The 14,408-nt window shown below is 36.6% G+C and overlaps 3 protein-coding genes across 6 annotated transcripts in view; 2 read left to right on the forward strand and 1 right to left on the reverse strand.

Moving 5' to 3' along the window:
* The window catches only part of LOC117622292 (methyltransferase-like protein 2), a 3,198-nt gene extending 2,020 nt beyond the window's left edge, over positions 1-1,178 (reverse strand). Inside the window, exons 1-4 of one of the 2 annotated variants that reach the window (XM_034353038.1) lie at positions 834-1,178; positions 512-725; positions 147-286; positions 11-44 (exon numbers count right to left, since the gene is read on the reverse strand). In XM_034353038.1, coding sequence (XP_034208929.1) covers positions 11-44; positions 147-286; positions 512-725; positions 834-1,115 — 670 coding nt within the window. In that variant the 5' untranslated portion in view covers positions 1,116-1,178. The remainder of the gene's footprint in view (positions 1-10; positions 45-146; positions 287-511; positions 726-833) is intronic. The other variant, XM_034352964.1, reaches the window with a different exon arrangement.
* Positions 1,179-2,552: 1,374 nt separating this feature from the next.
* On the forward strand, positions 2,553-5,775 carry LOC117616588 (NAC domain-containing protein 71-like). 3 transcript variants are annotated; one of them, XM_034345950.1, is made up of 6 exons: positions 2,553-2,664; positions 3,715-3,930; positions 4,078-4,304; positions 4,415-4,576; positions 4,777-5,101; positions 5,264-5,775. In XM_034345950.1, exons 2-6 carry the CDS (start codon positions 3,771-3,773, stop codon positions 5,536-5,538), a joined length of 1,149 nt encoding a protein of 382 aa, XP_034201841.1. In that variant the 5' UTR covers positions 2,553-2,664; positions 3,715-3,770; the 3' UTR covers positions 5,539-5,775. The 3 variants fall into 3 exon arrangements, with proteins under 3 accessions (XP_034201841.1, XP_034201843.1, XP_034201842.1); XM_034345951.1 differs by having other exon boundaries at positions 2,600-2,664; positions 3,766-3,930; XM_034345952.1 differs by lacking the exon at positions 4,415-4,576.
* A 3,960-nt stretch (positions 5,776-9,735) lies between these two features.
* Positions 9,736-13,439, forward strand: LOC117616117. The gene is made up of 6 exons (XM_034345332.1): positions 9,736-10,184; positions 11,625-11,751; positions 12,259-12,398; positions 12,502-12,564; positions 12,647-12,715; positions 12,953-13,439. The coding sequence occupies exons 1-6, from the start codon at positions 9,984-9,986 to the stop codon at positions 13,022-13,024; spliced, it is 672 nt and encodes a 223-aa protein (XP_034201223.1). The 5' UTR covers positions 9,736-9,983; the 3' UTR covers positions 13,025-13,439.
* Positions 13,440-14,408: the final 969 nt, after the last annotated feature.

Genomic DNA, 14,408 nt, shown 5'->3' on the forward strand with positions numbered 1-14,408 from the left:
CAGGAATTACCAGGAATTAGATTGTGAATCTGCCCCAGATCAGACTTCCACATGATAGAAAACAAATCATATAAGAAACATGATAAAGTAGCTTGCGTTGTTTATCTCAGTTTTTAAAAAGAAAAATAGTCAGTAAGTCGGTAAACCATGTAGAAGGAACTCTCTGGAGGTAAGATATATCGACTATTCAAAAGTTCAGCCTCCACATCTTCACTGGTCTCATTAACGACTAAGTTGTTAAACACAGGGAATGCACGTTGTTCACAGTATTGAATAGTAGGGGCACCTAAGAAAACAGAGTAGGAGTCATTTTCAATTTCAGAAATTTTCAGAACCACTCAATATGAGAATGATAAAGAGCATGGACTTCAAATAATTAACCAACCTCCATTGTCGAGCAATGAAGCACCCTGATAAGCCAATAGTCTTGATTAAACAACAAAGGACCAACATTTCAATTTACCCAAAAAAGAAAGAATTAAAGGCAAAAATTTTAAATAATAAAACCAACCTCCATCTTCCCTTGCGTTGTCATTTGGATGGAAATTCAGAGTAATCTCATAGAGCGGTGCCTGCCAGACCCGCCCGAGTTCAACAAGTGACTGTTCAGCTCCAGGAGACGATGTTGAAGGACACAAATTCCCCTTCAAATTGCTCACAACCTCTAAAAGCTCGGTTGCTCTAACTAAAGATTCATGCGCCTTCAGCAAAAAAGGTCTCACTTCCTGCAATAATCAACATCAAATCGAACACTAAGGCTCCGCTTGGAAAATATCAAAAACATTGAAGTTTCAAACTTGCAATCGCACTAAGGGCAGTGACTGTGTAATGACCTGATGGCGTTGATCGGCGGCTCTTTCTCTGTCGTTGAGAGGCTGAGGTTTCTTCTCCTTCCGCTTTCGCTTTCTGAAATTTGAAGAAACCCTAGCCTCTTGACCAGCGTGTTTGGAGTCGAATGAGCGAGAGTAGTAGGCGGAAGGGGAGACCCTAAACCGGGTGTAGGAGCGGTTGAGGACGCGAACCGGGTCGATGAAAACGGCGTTCGAATCTTCCAACCGGTAAACGCCGGATTCCAAAAACTCCGATAGCTTATCGCTGGTTTTCGAGTCCTCCATTATCAGGACTGGCCAGTCCCGCTAGGTTTCGCCGTCCATCTTTCGCTGTGGGAAATCTCCCGCCGCATCAAATGGGCCTACAATCCAAAGGGCCCAAATGGTCTGACGCCAATTTCAATAAATAAGCTGGCCCAGCCCAATTAAGGCCCATGTACATTTGAATCCAACCAAAATATTTTTTTAAATTTCTATATTTACTAAAATATTTTGCCGGTGATAATGAGATCACTCTGTCTTACCTCAAAGTATTTTTTGTATGATATATATTTGGTTTTTATATGAAACAAACAAATAATAGTATTAATGGTTGGACATTTGAATCGGGCAATTACCGTTTGACCCTACCAAACCTATGGAAAATTTTGACAATATGTGATTATCAAATTATCAGAAGTGGCAATTCAATTCGATATTGTTGAGGGAGGGAGCGAGGGGAGCTTTGCCTACGTCTCCTCCTGGAGTCTGTTCTAGAAGACCGCATGCGTGACAATAAAAGTCATGTCGTCACAACTTGATATTTTGACTTAATATTAGCCACCACTTTTGTTTATCTTGTTATATTTCGCACCATTAAAAGGTGACATGGTCATTTTTATTAACGTGCCAATACTAAGGCTACACCACATCATATTAAATGTGACATGGTAATTAATGGATCAATACACTTGCAACTAATTAAGTATCGAGTTTTGACAAATCAAAAAAAGGAGGTATCGAGCTTTTATAAATAAATAAAAATATTAAATATCGAACTCATCACAAATATATATATTGTCATCGTCATTTATATAAGTCAAATATGAGACATCCTCTAAGAGCATCTCCAAAGGAGATGTCAAATATCAAACATTAAATTTAAATTTGATGGCTGATGTGGCAATTTGACATCTTATACAGCTTTACACTCTACCCGATATGTCAAATTAAATTATTATTTTATTACATTTTAGTGTTGATTTATTTTTAATTAAAAAGAAAAGAAAATAAAAAATAATAAAATATTCATTTGACATCTTGCTTTTGGGATGTCAAAAATAACATCTCAACTTCTAGCCTTCATTTCACATTAGCTTTAACACATCGGTTGGAGTAACGTGAGATGTTATTTTTAGCTGTTAAATATCTATATGACACTTTTAGCATATCAGTTAGAGATGCTCTAACAAGTTGGTAAAAAAGAAGATAGTAATTGATAGAAATCAAAGGCCGACAATGTTAAAGAATATCGTTAATATATCGCGAGTTGGGTTGAGCATGGAATTTTCCAGGAAAGCGCGCCAAAGTAGTAGGAGGGCATGAGTGGTGGGATGCAAAACATTAACGGGATTGCGTGACTCGGCCAATGCCGAAGCAACACGTAGTGGTTTCTTACAAAAGTAGAAGCGACGATGAAATGGGTAACTCGGGTTAACTCACCCTGGGCTTCGTTCACTAACACAGCAGCCCTATAAATAGCCGATGACCCCAACCCAACTTTAATTGTTTAGAGTGGAAATACGGAACGAGCAGGAGAAGGCAGTGGCTCTCTGGTCGTCTCAAAACCCCAAAGGTTAGAGCTTGATCAACTTCTCACTAGTGTTGGGTTAATTAATTATGTTACTATTATGTCAGATTATTTATATGATAAGTAAATAAAGTGTATGTACAATAGTTTTTAATTTGAAGTTGGAGAACTCTCCTGGGATATTCTTCTCCTGTTCGTGGCACGCTTTCTCTTTTCTTTTATCTCTTTCTGATGTTCTTCCTAGTTTTGAATCATATATCAAACTGTTTTCTTGTTAATGAGGAAATGAAAGGATGAGTAAAGAGAAAGATGAAACTTTTGTTTTCATGTTAGCATGAGTCAGTCGTCGTCAATGGGTATGTTCGGTCCTGTTGACTCCAAGTCTTGGTTCCTCTGAGAGGCTGAGACCCAAAGTTTAAGATTTTGGAATTTTGAAAACTAATTTTCTTGTTGCTCTGATACTTTCTCAACTTGATCATTGGCTTTTTGACTGTTTAACGCAGATGGTTGCTTCTGGTTGTTGTAGTAATGTAATTTGGTTTAGGATAGTTTGTGTTTTTTTGGATGACACACCCTTTCGATTCGCCTGTGAATTATTTGAATTTTAATGGATTTGTGTGATGGATTCGTTCCAGACTTGAAAAGAAAAAAATTTCAAATGTTGTTGGTCAAGTTTTTTGCCCTGCAATCCGACTGGATTCAAAGAGACTCAAAACATGAGTATTATCATATCAGTGATGTAATTTAATGTTTGGTTAATTATTCTTAGATCGCTGCTGTCACTTCTCGAATATTAGTTGATGATGTTATACTGGTCTAAGGTGCTGCTTGATTGTATTAGCGATTTTAAGATTTGATCTAGATTTGGTCCAAGATTTTCTTGCTCCTCTTTATTTTTTTGGTGAACTCTTCTTCAGTAAGTTTTGTCATTAATTCAATATTAGTTTGACTAATTGGACATATAAGCTGCTTTGAATCTTGATATTTGACTAATTCAATTTTATTTTTCTCAAATATTTAGGTTACGAATAGCTGCTTCAATCTTGATGCTTGACTTTTTCAATTGGTTCTTTGTGTTTAACCTTCCTTTTGCAGACTACTGATCAGAGACTAAATTCATCAGAATTTTTTTCCGTTTTGATTCAGTCGTCATGTGTCCACAATCTGCCACCCTGCCTGCTGATATTGGTTTTCAGTGTACCGATGAGGAGCTCTGTATTTCTCTAGGGAAAATAATTAGTGGATCCCCCCTTCCAGGCAATGTGATTGAAGATGCAAATCCTTACCAACTAGTGCCCTCAAATTTACCTGGTACTTTCCAGATCTTTGAAGCTATAAACCCTTCAATGTGGTGTGGGGAATACTCTTATTTTGATTTAATCAAGTTGATTAGTTGAGTTATATGCAGATGTTATTTGGTACTTCATTCACTCTAATGACAAGACCGTTTATGTGCAGATGGTTTTTGGTACTTCATTCACTGTAATGAGAACAAACCTACAAATTTTGGATATTGGAGAACCAAAGGGGAGGCCTGCAGAATATTCTCAAACTCTTCCATCACTGGTTGGAGAGCTACTCTTGAGTTCTATCAAGGCCAAGCCCCTAATGAAAGTAAAACCGATTGGGTGATGCAAGAATACTGGCTAACTCAGAAGAAGAAGTCTGAAGACAGCAAGGGAAAGGTAATTGATTGAGGCTTCCAATCCTGTATTTCTTTACCTGATTCGTTCTATTTGTTTTGTTCTCTACCCAACCTGCCAGTCAATTGCCAGTTTGGTTGGATAATGTGTAGGAACCCAGGTCACTTTGCAGAGTCTTTTGTAGCAATGAACAAAAATCGAACTGCAAAAATCTTCAGAAGATGGTTAGTTCTGATAGTGCTACTTACTCAGCGCATTCAGCTGTTCCACGTGCCAAGAATTGTACTAGTCACAGTTCCACAAGCAAGCCTCAGGTTGGTTAATTAGGATCCTACGGGTCATTAATTCTGGCAGCGTGAAATATATATTTTGCAGTGGCAGCAGCTGATTTCTTGTGCAGAATTTAATTTCTTTTATACGACATTCTTTATTACTAGCTTTAGCGCGGATGGAATCAAGAAGCTTCCTTTTGATCATTCCTCTGATGGATGTGATGGCTTGCTATATCTTGTAGGTGAGCAAGGATAATGAAAGGGGAACATTAATAGTTACAGAAAGAGTTCCAGATCATGATGTACAAATTATGCCCGAAATCGATTATGTTTCCAGAGGTGACTACTTGGAACTGCTGGATCTTGATACACCAGCATCATTTTCTTTTAGTTCAGATTCAAGTTGCTTGACTATGTCATCGGATGAATGCTTCGATTCTCTGGCATTGTTAGAAGAACTAGAGCCTAAAAATAGCCAAGACTTGGTCAACAAGAATGCAGGTTGCAAGTTCAGTATCTCTGCACCTCCAAGACCAGATGAGTTGGTCATGTTTGCAGCCTCTTCAGGTACATAAAAGTACTTCTTATGTTTGGTGTAGATGACACACTCTGTCAGTTCCTTTTTTGTTCTTTTCTCTGTTGTAATAATTTCCTGAAAAGATTAAAGTGCTTCTTATGCTGCTTGTTTTGAAGAAGCCTAAAAATACCCAATTTGTTTTTGGTTAATAGGATCTTTCAGCAAGTCTCCAAGTGAAGAAAGAGTCAAAACTCATTCTCCAATTCCTGGTTCAGCTGTTTGTGGCAAGATCTCAGGAAAGACTTCAAACAATATGAGCAGAATTCAGAAACCAGATTATAGGAATGAAGGCGGCCCATCAACTTCTTATAATGTCGATGTCTCACCCAGTAGCCATACTGCATCCCAAGAAGGAAAAAGGAGGGCTAGAACTATTGGCAGAACGGAAAAGCTTAAGAAGAAGTATTTCTGCTTCATGCCATTTTAGGTCCTCTGTCCATTCTACACGTGTATTTATTATGTATATTAGTGATTTGTATTAGCAAATAATTATTACGTTTACAGTACTTAGAGGTGGTTCAAGGTTGGGAAGGGGGTAGGCCACTAGTGTTCAGGAAGAAAAGAAGAGGGTAGGAGATTTGATTAAGCCGTTCTTTGTTGAAAAATACATTGTTGAAAAATACAAACCAAAACGATGTTTCTCTTTTAACTCATTTTTCTGTTATTCTTTTTATTGTCTCGTTTTTTTATTTAACTCATGAGAAGCAGCCCAACCCAAAGCAACAATTAAAGCCCAACAAAATAGCAATTGGGTTCACCTCACCCAAAACCAAAAAAAAAAAAAAAAAACTTTAGCTGTGGAAGTCAAACCTCCAAGTCCTAACTAACTGACCCACCCAGCTTAAAGAAATATATAAAACTAGCTACAAGAACTGACCATTGACCTAATCTATACTCTCTGTCACATGTGTTTGCTTAGCTTTAGCTGTGGAAGTCAAACTTCCAAGACAGGGGGTATCTAACATGCTTTTGAATGTGACGGCACACCATTTAAAACCCCTTTCCCCTCACACTCCACTACTCCTATCCTATCTGTACTGTGTAGTGTGTCAAATTAAACCGAGAAATGCCGAAGGCAGTCACTTATTCACATTTTGCAATCTCCAATCGTTGATCAATACATGTAGTGCACCAACGGTTGGAAGACCGCACGAACACAACTAAATGCAAATAATACAAGCAATTAATGCACTATGATCTTTTGGATATGGGTGTCATGCGAAGCCACTAGGAATGAGCAGCAAACGATGGTCCACAAGATGAAAAATGCATGCTGGTCTTCTTGTGGTTTTCCCCACATATGATCATTTCTGCAAAGGTTATTTCGATGAGGAGGAAGGGGTGTGAATTTCGATGGATTTTTGGGGCAGACAAAATGTTAGGGGTCATTCGATAACGTTTTTAAGGCCCCGTTTTTATTTTTTTTTATCAAAAACGTGTTCAGTATGTCATTTTTATTTTCACCGGAATTCGTTTTCTAAGAAGAAAAAAAAAATTCACACTCATGTACAAAAACTGAAAATACCAAATTATCGTTTTCATTTGCTACCCCAATGTATTGGTCTGATTGATTTCTTCTTTTTTAACGTTGAACTGATTTTTCTTTTTTTAATTTTTTATATATAGGCTTTTCTAATATTAGAATTTTTGTATTATTTTAATTATATTATTATTCTCAAATTATACATTTTTTATTGTTTGTAATAATTTTAGCCTTTAAAATATCAGAATTTTTAAAATAAAATAAAAATTAAGACAGAAATTAATAAAAAATATACTTGAAAAATAATTCACATATTATTATTCTCAAATTGTCTTACTAGACACGTTTTCACTATTTTAATTTTTTGAATATATTTTTCAATTAATTTACCAGACGTATTTTCGAATCCTAAAAATACAAATTTGTTTTCTCGTTTCATTCTCATAAAACATTCTCCAAAAACGTTACCGAACGGGTTGGTGTGTGAATGCATACACTCCTAACTTGTTTTATTTATTTATTTATTGGTTACAAAAAAGGTAGCAGGAGTGTCACATATCCGAGCCGAGCACGAGTTAAGGGAAAACTCTCCCCAAAAGGTTAGTTACACATGCGGAGGATCAAACTAGAGACCTCTTTGAGGAGCCCGATCACATTCGCCCAACATGTGTGGCCTAGCCCGTTCAATTTTCCACTAAACCAAATCCACTTGGGTCCTAAGTTGTTTTATTGAACTTTCTTCACCAGTACCAGTGCCCTAATTGTTCTGTTTTGTGTTATTTCCCTTTCAAACGGGGAGCAACATGGAATGTTCGGAAGAAAAAATAAACTAGTTAGACAGTGGAGCCCAACGTCTTGTCTGCTTCAGCTATCACTCCTCTGAGCTGGGCCTCCTCCTACTTTACAACTTACAACCAGGCCCCTTTCACAACGCCAACTTCCAATTTTATTTCTTTCTTTTGTTGGGTCTTGTATTTGTGTGTTTTTTAAAAATAAATAAATAAAAACTTTTCGTAATTTGGTATATTTAATTTAAATATCATTAAACAAAAAATTAAAATTCATAGCACCCTTATAAAATAAAATTTTAAGAAGGTGGCTGTCACATAAAATTCATAAAAAATAATATATATAAAAATTGTTTGTTCCTTCCTTCTTTCCTTCCTTCCTTCCTTCTTTCCTTCCTTCTACTAAGAACCCTTTTGCAAACTTTTGGAAGCTTTTCAATAAATCCGTAACATAACCGATAAGAATCGCATTGTAGTCGTTCTACCTCTTTCACCGGTCGCCACATAAGGACAAATAAAAGTATAACCAAAAATAGCAACAAAAACCTCGGAATTAACACTAAGAGCATCTCCAAGAGAGTATGCAAATAAAATAGGCAAAATTGTACTATAACAACCTCAGTGGTATGTTGCCTATCTATTTTCCTCATAAAAAATTAGTCACTCTAAGGGACTGGGCAATGCAAGTCTACAAACCACTGTTATTTTTATTTTTATCTTTTACATTTACAATTATATTTTATAGAAAGTAGGTGAGAAAGTAGAGATTATATTTTATTATAAAAAACTCAATTTACCTCTTCACTTTTAAGTATGTAATATTGCCTTGTTTAGGAGAGTAGATATATTTTGCCTACTATTTTACCTCTTCCGTTGGAGCATGAAAATAATAATGTAGCAAAACAAATGAGATTTACTTATTCATTTGCCTCTTCCCTTCTAGATGCTCTAGACACTACTTTTGTTTTGTATTTAGCTTTGGGACCCTTCAGCTTTTGTAAATTTACTAATACCACCCACTTGATCCAGTGGTGCGCTGCTCTATCAAGTCTGATGGCTGAGATCCAACGGTGGTGGTGGGTCATTACAAAAAAGAAAAGAAAACAAGAAGTTTGAAATTTCCATGTTTTGGTTTGTCCCTTTCGTTTAGCTTTTATGCCGAGGTGTCCGAAAGGTCCACCGCTCTTTCAACTTTGTGATCATTACACATGCTATAGGAGCATGTCTGCTTTTCTAAATACTATCCAATCCAATCAAACGGCTGGACTAAAACTCCCAACCATCCGACGGTAACCACCCCGGCCCTCCCAAATCCACGGCTTCTAATGCTTGGTTCTGGCGGGAAATTGTACCCCTAAAAGAGGCAAGAGATAGATAAGTTAACTTATTTATTTTAATATAATTAAGTGGTTTTTGTTTGGGTAAAATATTGTGTTGTTTAAAACTGTGTGTGAGTGAGGGACAGATGTACAAGTCCCATGTTGGATAAGACAACACCGACGGCAGGTAGAGCCTTCCCTCCTCAGCGCCCAGTGGGCCCTACCTCCTCCCAACGATGAACTTCGGATTTCCGTTACGTTTCCAATCCCACGTAACGTTTCTCCCGCTTTTTTGAGAAATTACTAACCGCCCCTTTTTCTTTTTAACTTATTCCCCAACCAGCAATGCATCACAACTATTTTGAATGTAACATCAATTTTTTAATAACTTTTAAAAATTAAAATAACTAAGTTGTTTTAGTTTAAGTGGTTAAGAGTAATTATACATATTCTAAAATCATGTGTTCTAATTTTTTATCTTTTAATTAATAACGCTTGTATAAAAAGAAAAAAAAACTGACAAGTATTCTATTATGAGATTTTAGTAGTTAGAAACATTACTATACAAATACAATATTAGCATTATTACTTAATAAACATATGGGTTAAATTAGATAAACAAATAGTCTAAATCAGTCTATCTCCTTAAATGTTTCCAGCTTTAGTTGACCATAGAACTTCTATTTTCGTGGACACATTTATTGAGTGAGTTCAAAATTCAAACCCCCCATGACATTTATAGTACGGAACCAGAGAGCATAGCAGCTCCAATAATTCTAGACCGTGGGAAGAAAAAAACCTCTGTAAATGGAATATATAAGGGTATTTTCGTCATTTAATCCAAGACCCACTATCTCATTCACCTCCAGTCAAACGGTCAACACCCAGTAACTCTGCTTCAAAAATCCAAACCGCCAGTGGTATTGCATCATGCCGCGACCTCAGCTTACTGTGTGAAACGCATAATTAAGGAGAACTACAGCCGGACGTGGCACTCTCCGATTCGTCAGTTGCGAGTCTTCGGGATTCATAGCAACACACCAATAAAGAATACCAGTCACTCTCATCCCTTCTCTCTCTCTTGTTCCCTCTCCCTCTCTCTCTCTCTGTCTGTGTTTTTTATCTGCTAAAAACTCCCAATTTTGGCTCCAATTTCCCTCCTTTCTGTCCCCAAAACTCCCAAATACGTATAGAGCAATGCATGATCTTTCGTTTAAATGCAATTTTGAGTCCTAATACTAAGGTTTTCACCGACTAATTCACTCACTGAGTTCAAGCGGAAATGCTTGAGGCAATGGAGAGTTCCGTCCATGGCGGTTTCTCTCACTTGCAGAGTTGTGGTGACAGTAGTGAAGAGGAGCTCTCTGTGCTTCCTCGCCACACCAAGGTGGTGGTGACTGGGAATAACAGGACCAAGTCTGTCCTTGTTGGTCTCCAGGGCGTGGTCAAGAAGGCTGTGGGGCTTGGCGGGTGGCATTGGCTGGTAATTCCCTTCGTCTATTTAGGTTTCTGGGAAAAATTGAGTTTTGGATATTGCGGTCCATCTGTGCCTTCAATTTTTTCTTAAATTTCTTTTGTTTGCATTTTGGAAAATTGAGTTTAATTGGAACTTTTTAAATCTAATTGACAGTATTTAAGCAATGCGGATCAATTTTTTTCTTACTGGGTTTGGTGTTTAATCTACTGTGCTATTGTCTTCTCAATAACTTTATTTGGTCATTCTGTTCATCAGTTTCAACGCCTCTTTGGTTATTGACATTTTTATCTTTGAATTTTTTTTCTGATTTATTTATTGCAAATTCCAGTAAGCTTGCTGTTTTTGGTAAATTTCCATATTTTTGTGCTACATGCGTAAAGTATCATGAATTCAGATTTCTGTGGAAGTATCAAGAAGTTATGAATATTGAGTTCTCATTGCATGTTGAATTTTTTAAAGGGATCTGAGGATTTAATAGATTTCTATTTAAAGTGGGATTGAAAATTGGGATTTCAATACGGTTTTGTTCATTCCTTTCCGATTGCTTGTGTTAACACCAATAGTTATTTTCTTTTGATTTATTTGGTTGTATGAATTTGTGATTATCTTCAGGAGTATAAAAATTCGAATTTTGTATGTCTTTTGTGGTAAATTTGCAGTATCTATGATTTGGATTAAAGAAGGCTTCGGAATTTTCATTTTAGCTTTTCATATATTTTATTCCTCGCATGTTGCGGACTTCGATGGTTGGTAAATTACAGTTTGGGTACAGATATTCCAACATTATCTTGTAGTTCTTGCATGTTTGGATTGCTGCTAGTTCTTGCATCTGCAAGCCTTGTGTTGAAGTTTTTTAACAGTTTATGGATAATATTTATAACATTCTAGAACTGTCTTGTTTTCTAGGTGATTTATAAAATTTACAAATTTTGTTTCAATCTGCTTTGTGATCGTTTACTTTTCTGTTCCCTCCAACCCCAATTATAGGGATTAAGTCATTTTGACTCTATTACAAACAGTTTATCCCTTGGTTTTAATGAACTGCTGTTCTCTTTGAAAATGTGAAGCTAGTATGTTTTTTGATGGTGTGATTGAGTAAGTTCCTTTTGAGCAGTGGAAGATGAGTGGGGGTGCAGGATTACTGATTTTAATTCTTCTCTTGACCTTTGAAAACTACTCTTAGAACTTCTGTAAGCGTTTAAGCCAGGAAATTGAGTATGCTTATCTGGATTTGTCTCTGATTTAGAAAATTGGATTTAATATGGATACCTTTTATTCCTAAACATTTCAATTGGTTTACTTAGAACAGGATTTGTGCTTCTCTTTTTTTTCTTGCCGATGTCTTGAAAGTTGTGTGTGAATCTGTTCACTTTTTGGGTGTTTCTTTAGGCATCTGTGTACCATGCATGAGAATGGCACCTAACATCCCAATCAATGAATCTACAGGTTCTTACAAATGGCATAGAAGTTAAGCTTCAGAGGAATGCCCTTAGTGTGATTGAAGCTCCTACTGGTAATGAGGAAGATGATGACCTTGATTTTGAGAATGTCCAGTGGAATGGATCAGATATGGGTGAGTTTGGTTATGCACCTTAAACTTTTTACCTGAAATTATGTTATGACTCTTCTCGACCAGTTGGAACTATGATGCTTTTGGCATAGTGGGTTTCATGAACCACCAAACTCTCTCATTGTTTGTATGTCTTGATTTGCTTTTCAAAGCATGATTGTCAAAAGCAGTCTGAATAATGACTGATATGAGTTTTGTGCTTGACTAGAGTACTATTAGTTGTGTGACTGCATCTGTGTATGCCCTTTGGACTTCGTTAGAGGGTCCCTAGTGCTTTCGTATTTTAATTAACTGTTCTCCGGAACTTCTCTAAATGTGAACTTGGAACAGTATGTTTTATAGAGAAAAGTAGTCGAGGTTGGTACATAGGATCCATTGTGTCTTTACCTTTTACTTTTCCTATCTCTAAATTAAAGCTTTATTGCCTCACTTCTTTATCTTTTTTCTTTGGTTGGTCCCACAATGCTTTCTGATTGTGCTTTTTTCTTAAAATTTATTTTTTATTCCCAGCATCTGATGACACTCAAAAGTCCCACAGATCAAGGCAAAGAGTGCATAAATCATCTGGATCATCTCACAAGACTATGTGTAGAACTTTCTCTTGTGACTCTCAGTCTAAGGGTTCTATTTCTACTCCACGAGGGTCCACGGTAAGTACAGTTGCCCTGTTCACTTTATACTACTCCTTTCATAGTCTGGAAATAGAGGTTGAAGTGCCTAGGTGATTTGTAATTTAAAATATCTCCTATTCAGAAAATTGACCTTGGCAAACTGGAGATGGCTGCTTTATGGAGATATTGGCGACACTTCAATCTTGTGAGTACTTATACCAGCCAAGATCAAATGATTGCTCCATATTTACATTTCATTTATTTGTGTACTGAATGAATTTTTCTAGGTGGATGCCATTCCCAACCCATCGAAAGAGGAACTAATAGATGTTGTGCAGAGGCATTTCATGTCACAGGTACTCACACAATTGCTAGCCTTGTGCTTTTTTCTGGTTCAGTGTACTTTTGCTATATTGCAACATTGAGCACAAGTTGAATGAAAGATGCCAAATTTATTGACAACATTATAAAGCTTCCATGTTTTTAAATAGCTAGTTATGTTATCAAATCCAGCAATGCCCTGTAATCTGATAAATTTCCAATGTTATTGACAACATTATTAACCATTCAAAACTTTTGTTCATCTGCTGTAGCCAATCGACGAGTTGCAGGTCATTGTGGGGTTTGTTCAGGCTGCGAAGAGACTAAAGACCGTCTGCAAATGACATGGAGAGAGAGAGAGAGAGAGAGAGAGAGAGAGAGAGAGAGAGAGATGCTTGAGTGTGGTAGTCGATGCTAACAGATACCTGAACCCCCAATGTCCACTTCCCGTTGGTGATATTCTGTAACATATATGTATCCGGGCTTGTTTATGTTTACATGTTGGTTAGTGGGTTAGTATTACTCTGCTTCTTCTGAGTTATATAGAGGTTCTTACCTTTTTGGTAGCGTAGCTTATGTAGATATTGTAAACTGGTGGGAAGACTTCTCAGAAGAAGACCCTGTGGCTTTCCTTCTAAAAGCTTGGATTAATGTATTGCTGACTGGGGAAGTGGGTTTTTTGCTTTCTAAAATGTAAATATTCTTAGTTCTCAACTATCATCTTTTCTTGGCAACCCCTTGCTGTCTTTCGTTGACTAAGTTCTGATTGCTTTTTTACTGATGTTTTTATCACTTGGTGCGTTTTATAAAGCCAGTGCTGCAAATCCATTGCTTTACTTCAAAGGAAGGCCAAAAAGGAAAAGGGAAATTTGTTATAACTATACTTCGCTTTACTATTGTGGAGTCTTTCTATAGTGCCCTGATTCAATGGTTAAGAGATAAAGTCTCACTTAAAGGTCATATATAAAGCCTTCATTATAGAATTCCCTCACTATAGAATTCTTGTACTATTGTAATGTCTAGTCATTTTAAATTCGGGTAATGCTAGGCTTATTATATTTTTATACTATATTGTGTATTACTTCTCTAGTAGATGTGGAGTTTATCAATATAATCGGGCTTATTTTTATTAAAGAGATGATACACAATATAATATGAAAAAAATAATAAGCCTAGCATTTTTCTTTAAATACTAATGACATAAGCATCTGTCGAGTCACGCACGTGATTTGGAAAATTATAATCGGGAGAGGAAACAAGCAGTAACAAATGAAAGGGAAACGTAAATTTCTGAATTTCCATTATCTTTGTTTATACGTCCTCCTACACGTCAAAATCAGGAGATTTGAATATCAAAACGGGTCCCATGACTCCCATTGATATTTCTGTCCTATCCATTTCAACCCCTGCTAGCCTCAGACAGAGAGGCCCTCAAAGCTCAAACAGCTCCAAGTGTCCAAATGTAGGGTCATGTTTCCCACAACCTCACTATTCAAAATGCAAACAAATCAGAAGCAGGAACTGAATTAAAGAGTTGGATTGAGAAATTAGAATCCGGGTTAATGCTGCTATGACTATTATTATTGTTCATGATTTTGCATTAAAAAAAGGCATTTGAATTTTGGTGGGTGGGGCTTAATTTCCTTGAGATTGAGATACATAAATAAATCTAACTTTAAAGAAATGTCGACGACTTGAGTTATGAGACCTAATTGTCATGCCCTACTA

The sequence above is a fragment of the Prunus dulcis genome, chromosome 1, assembly GCF_902201215.1.
Source record: "Prunus dulcis chromosome 1, ALMONDv2, whole genome shotgun sequence".
NCBI lineage: Eukaryota > Viridiplantae > Streptophyta > Magnoliopsida > Rosales > Rosaceae > Prunus > Prunus dulcis.

Coding starts and splice junctions, on each gene's coding strand:
- LOC117616588 (XM_034345950.1), top strand. CDS start 3,771: ATGTGTCCACAATCTGCCACCCTGCCTGCTGATATTGGTTTTCAGTGT. Junction 3,931..4,077: donor AGTGCCCTCAAATTTACCTG/GTACTTTCCAGA, acceptor GTTTATGTGCAG/ATGGTTTTTGGTACTTCATT. Junction 4,577..4,776: donor GTTCCACAAGCAAGCCTCAG/GTTGGTTAATTA, acceptor TATATCTTGTAG/GTGAGCAAGGATAATGAAAG.
- LOC117616117 (XM_034345332.1), top strand. CDS start 9,984: ATGCTTGAGGCAATGGAGAGTTCCGTCCATGGCGGTTTCTCTCACTTG. Junction 11,752..12,258: donor GTGGAATGGATCAGATATGG/GTGAGTTTGGTT, acceptor TTTTATTCCCAG/CATCTGATGACACTCAAAAG. Junction 12,716..12,952: donor AGAGGCATTTCATGTCACAG/GTACTCACACAA, acceptor CATCTGCTGTAG/CCAATCGACGAGTTGCAGGT.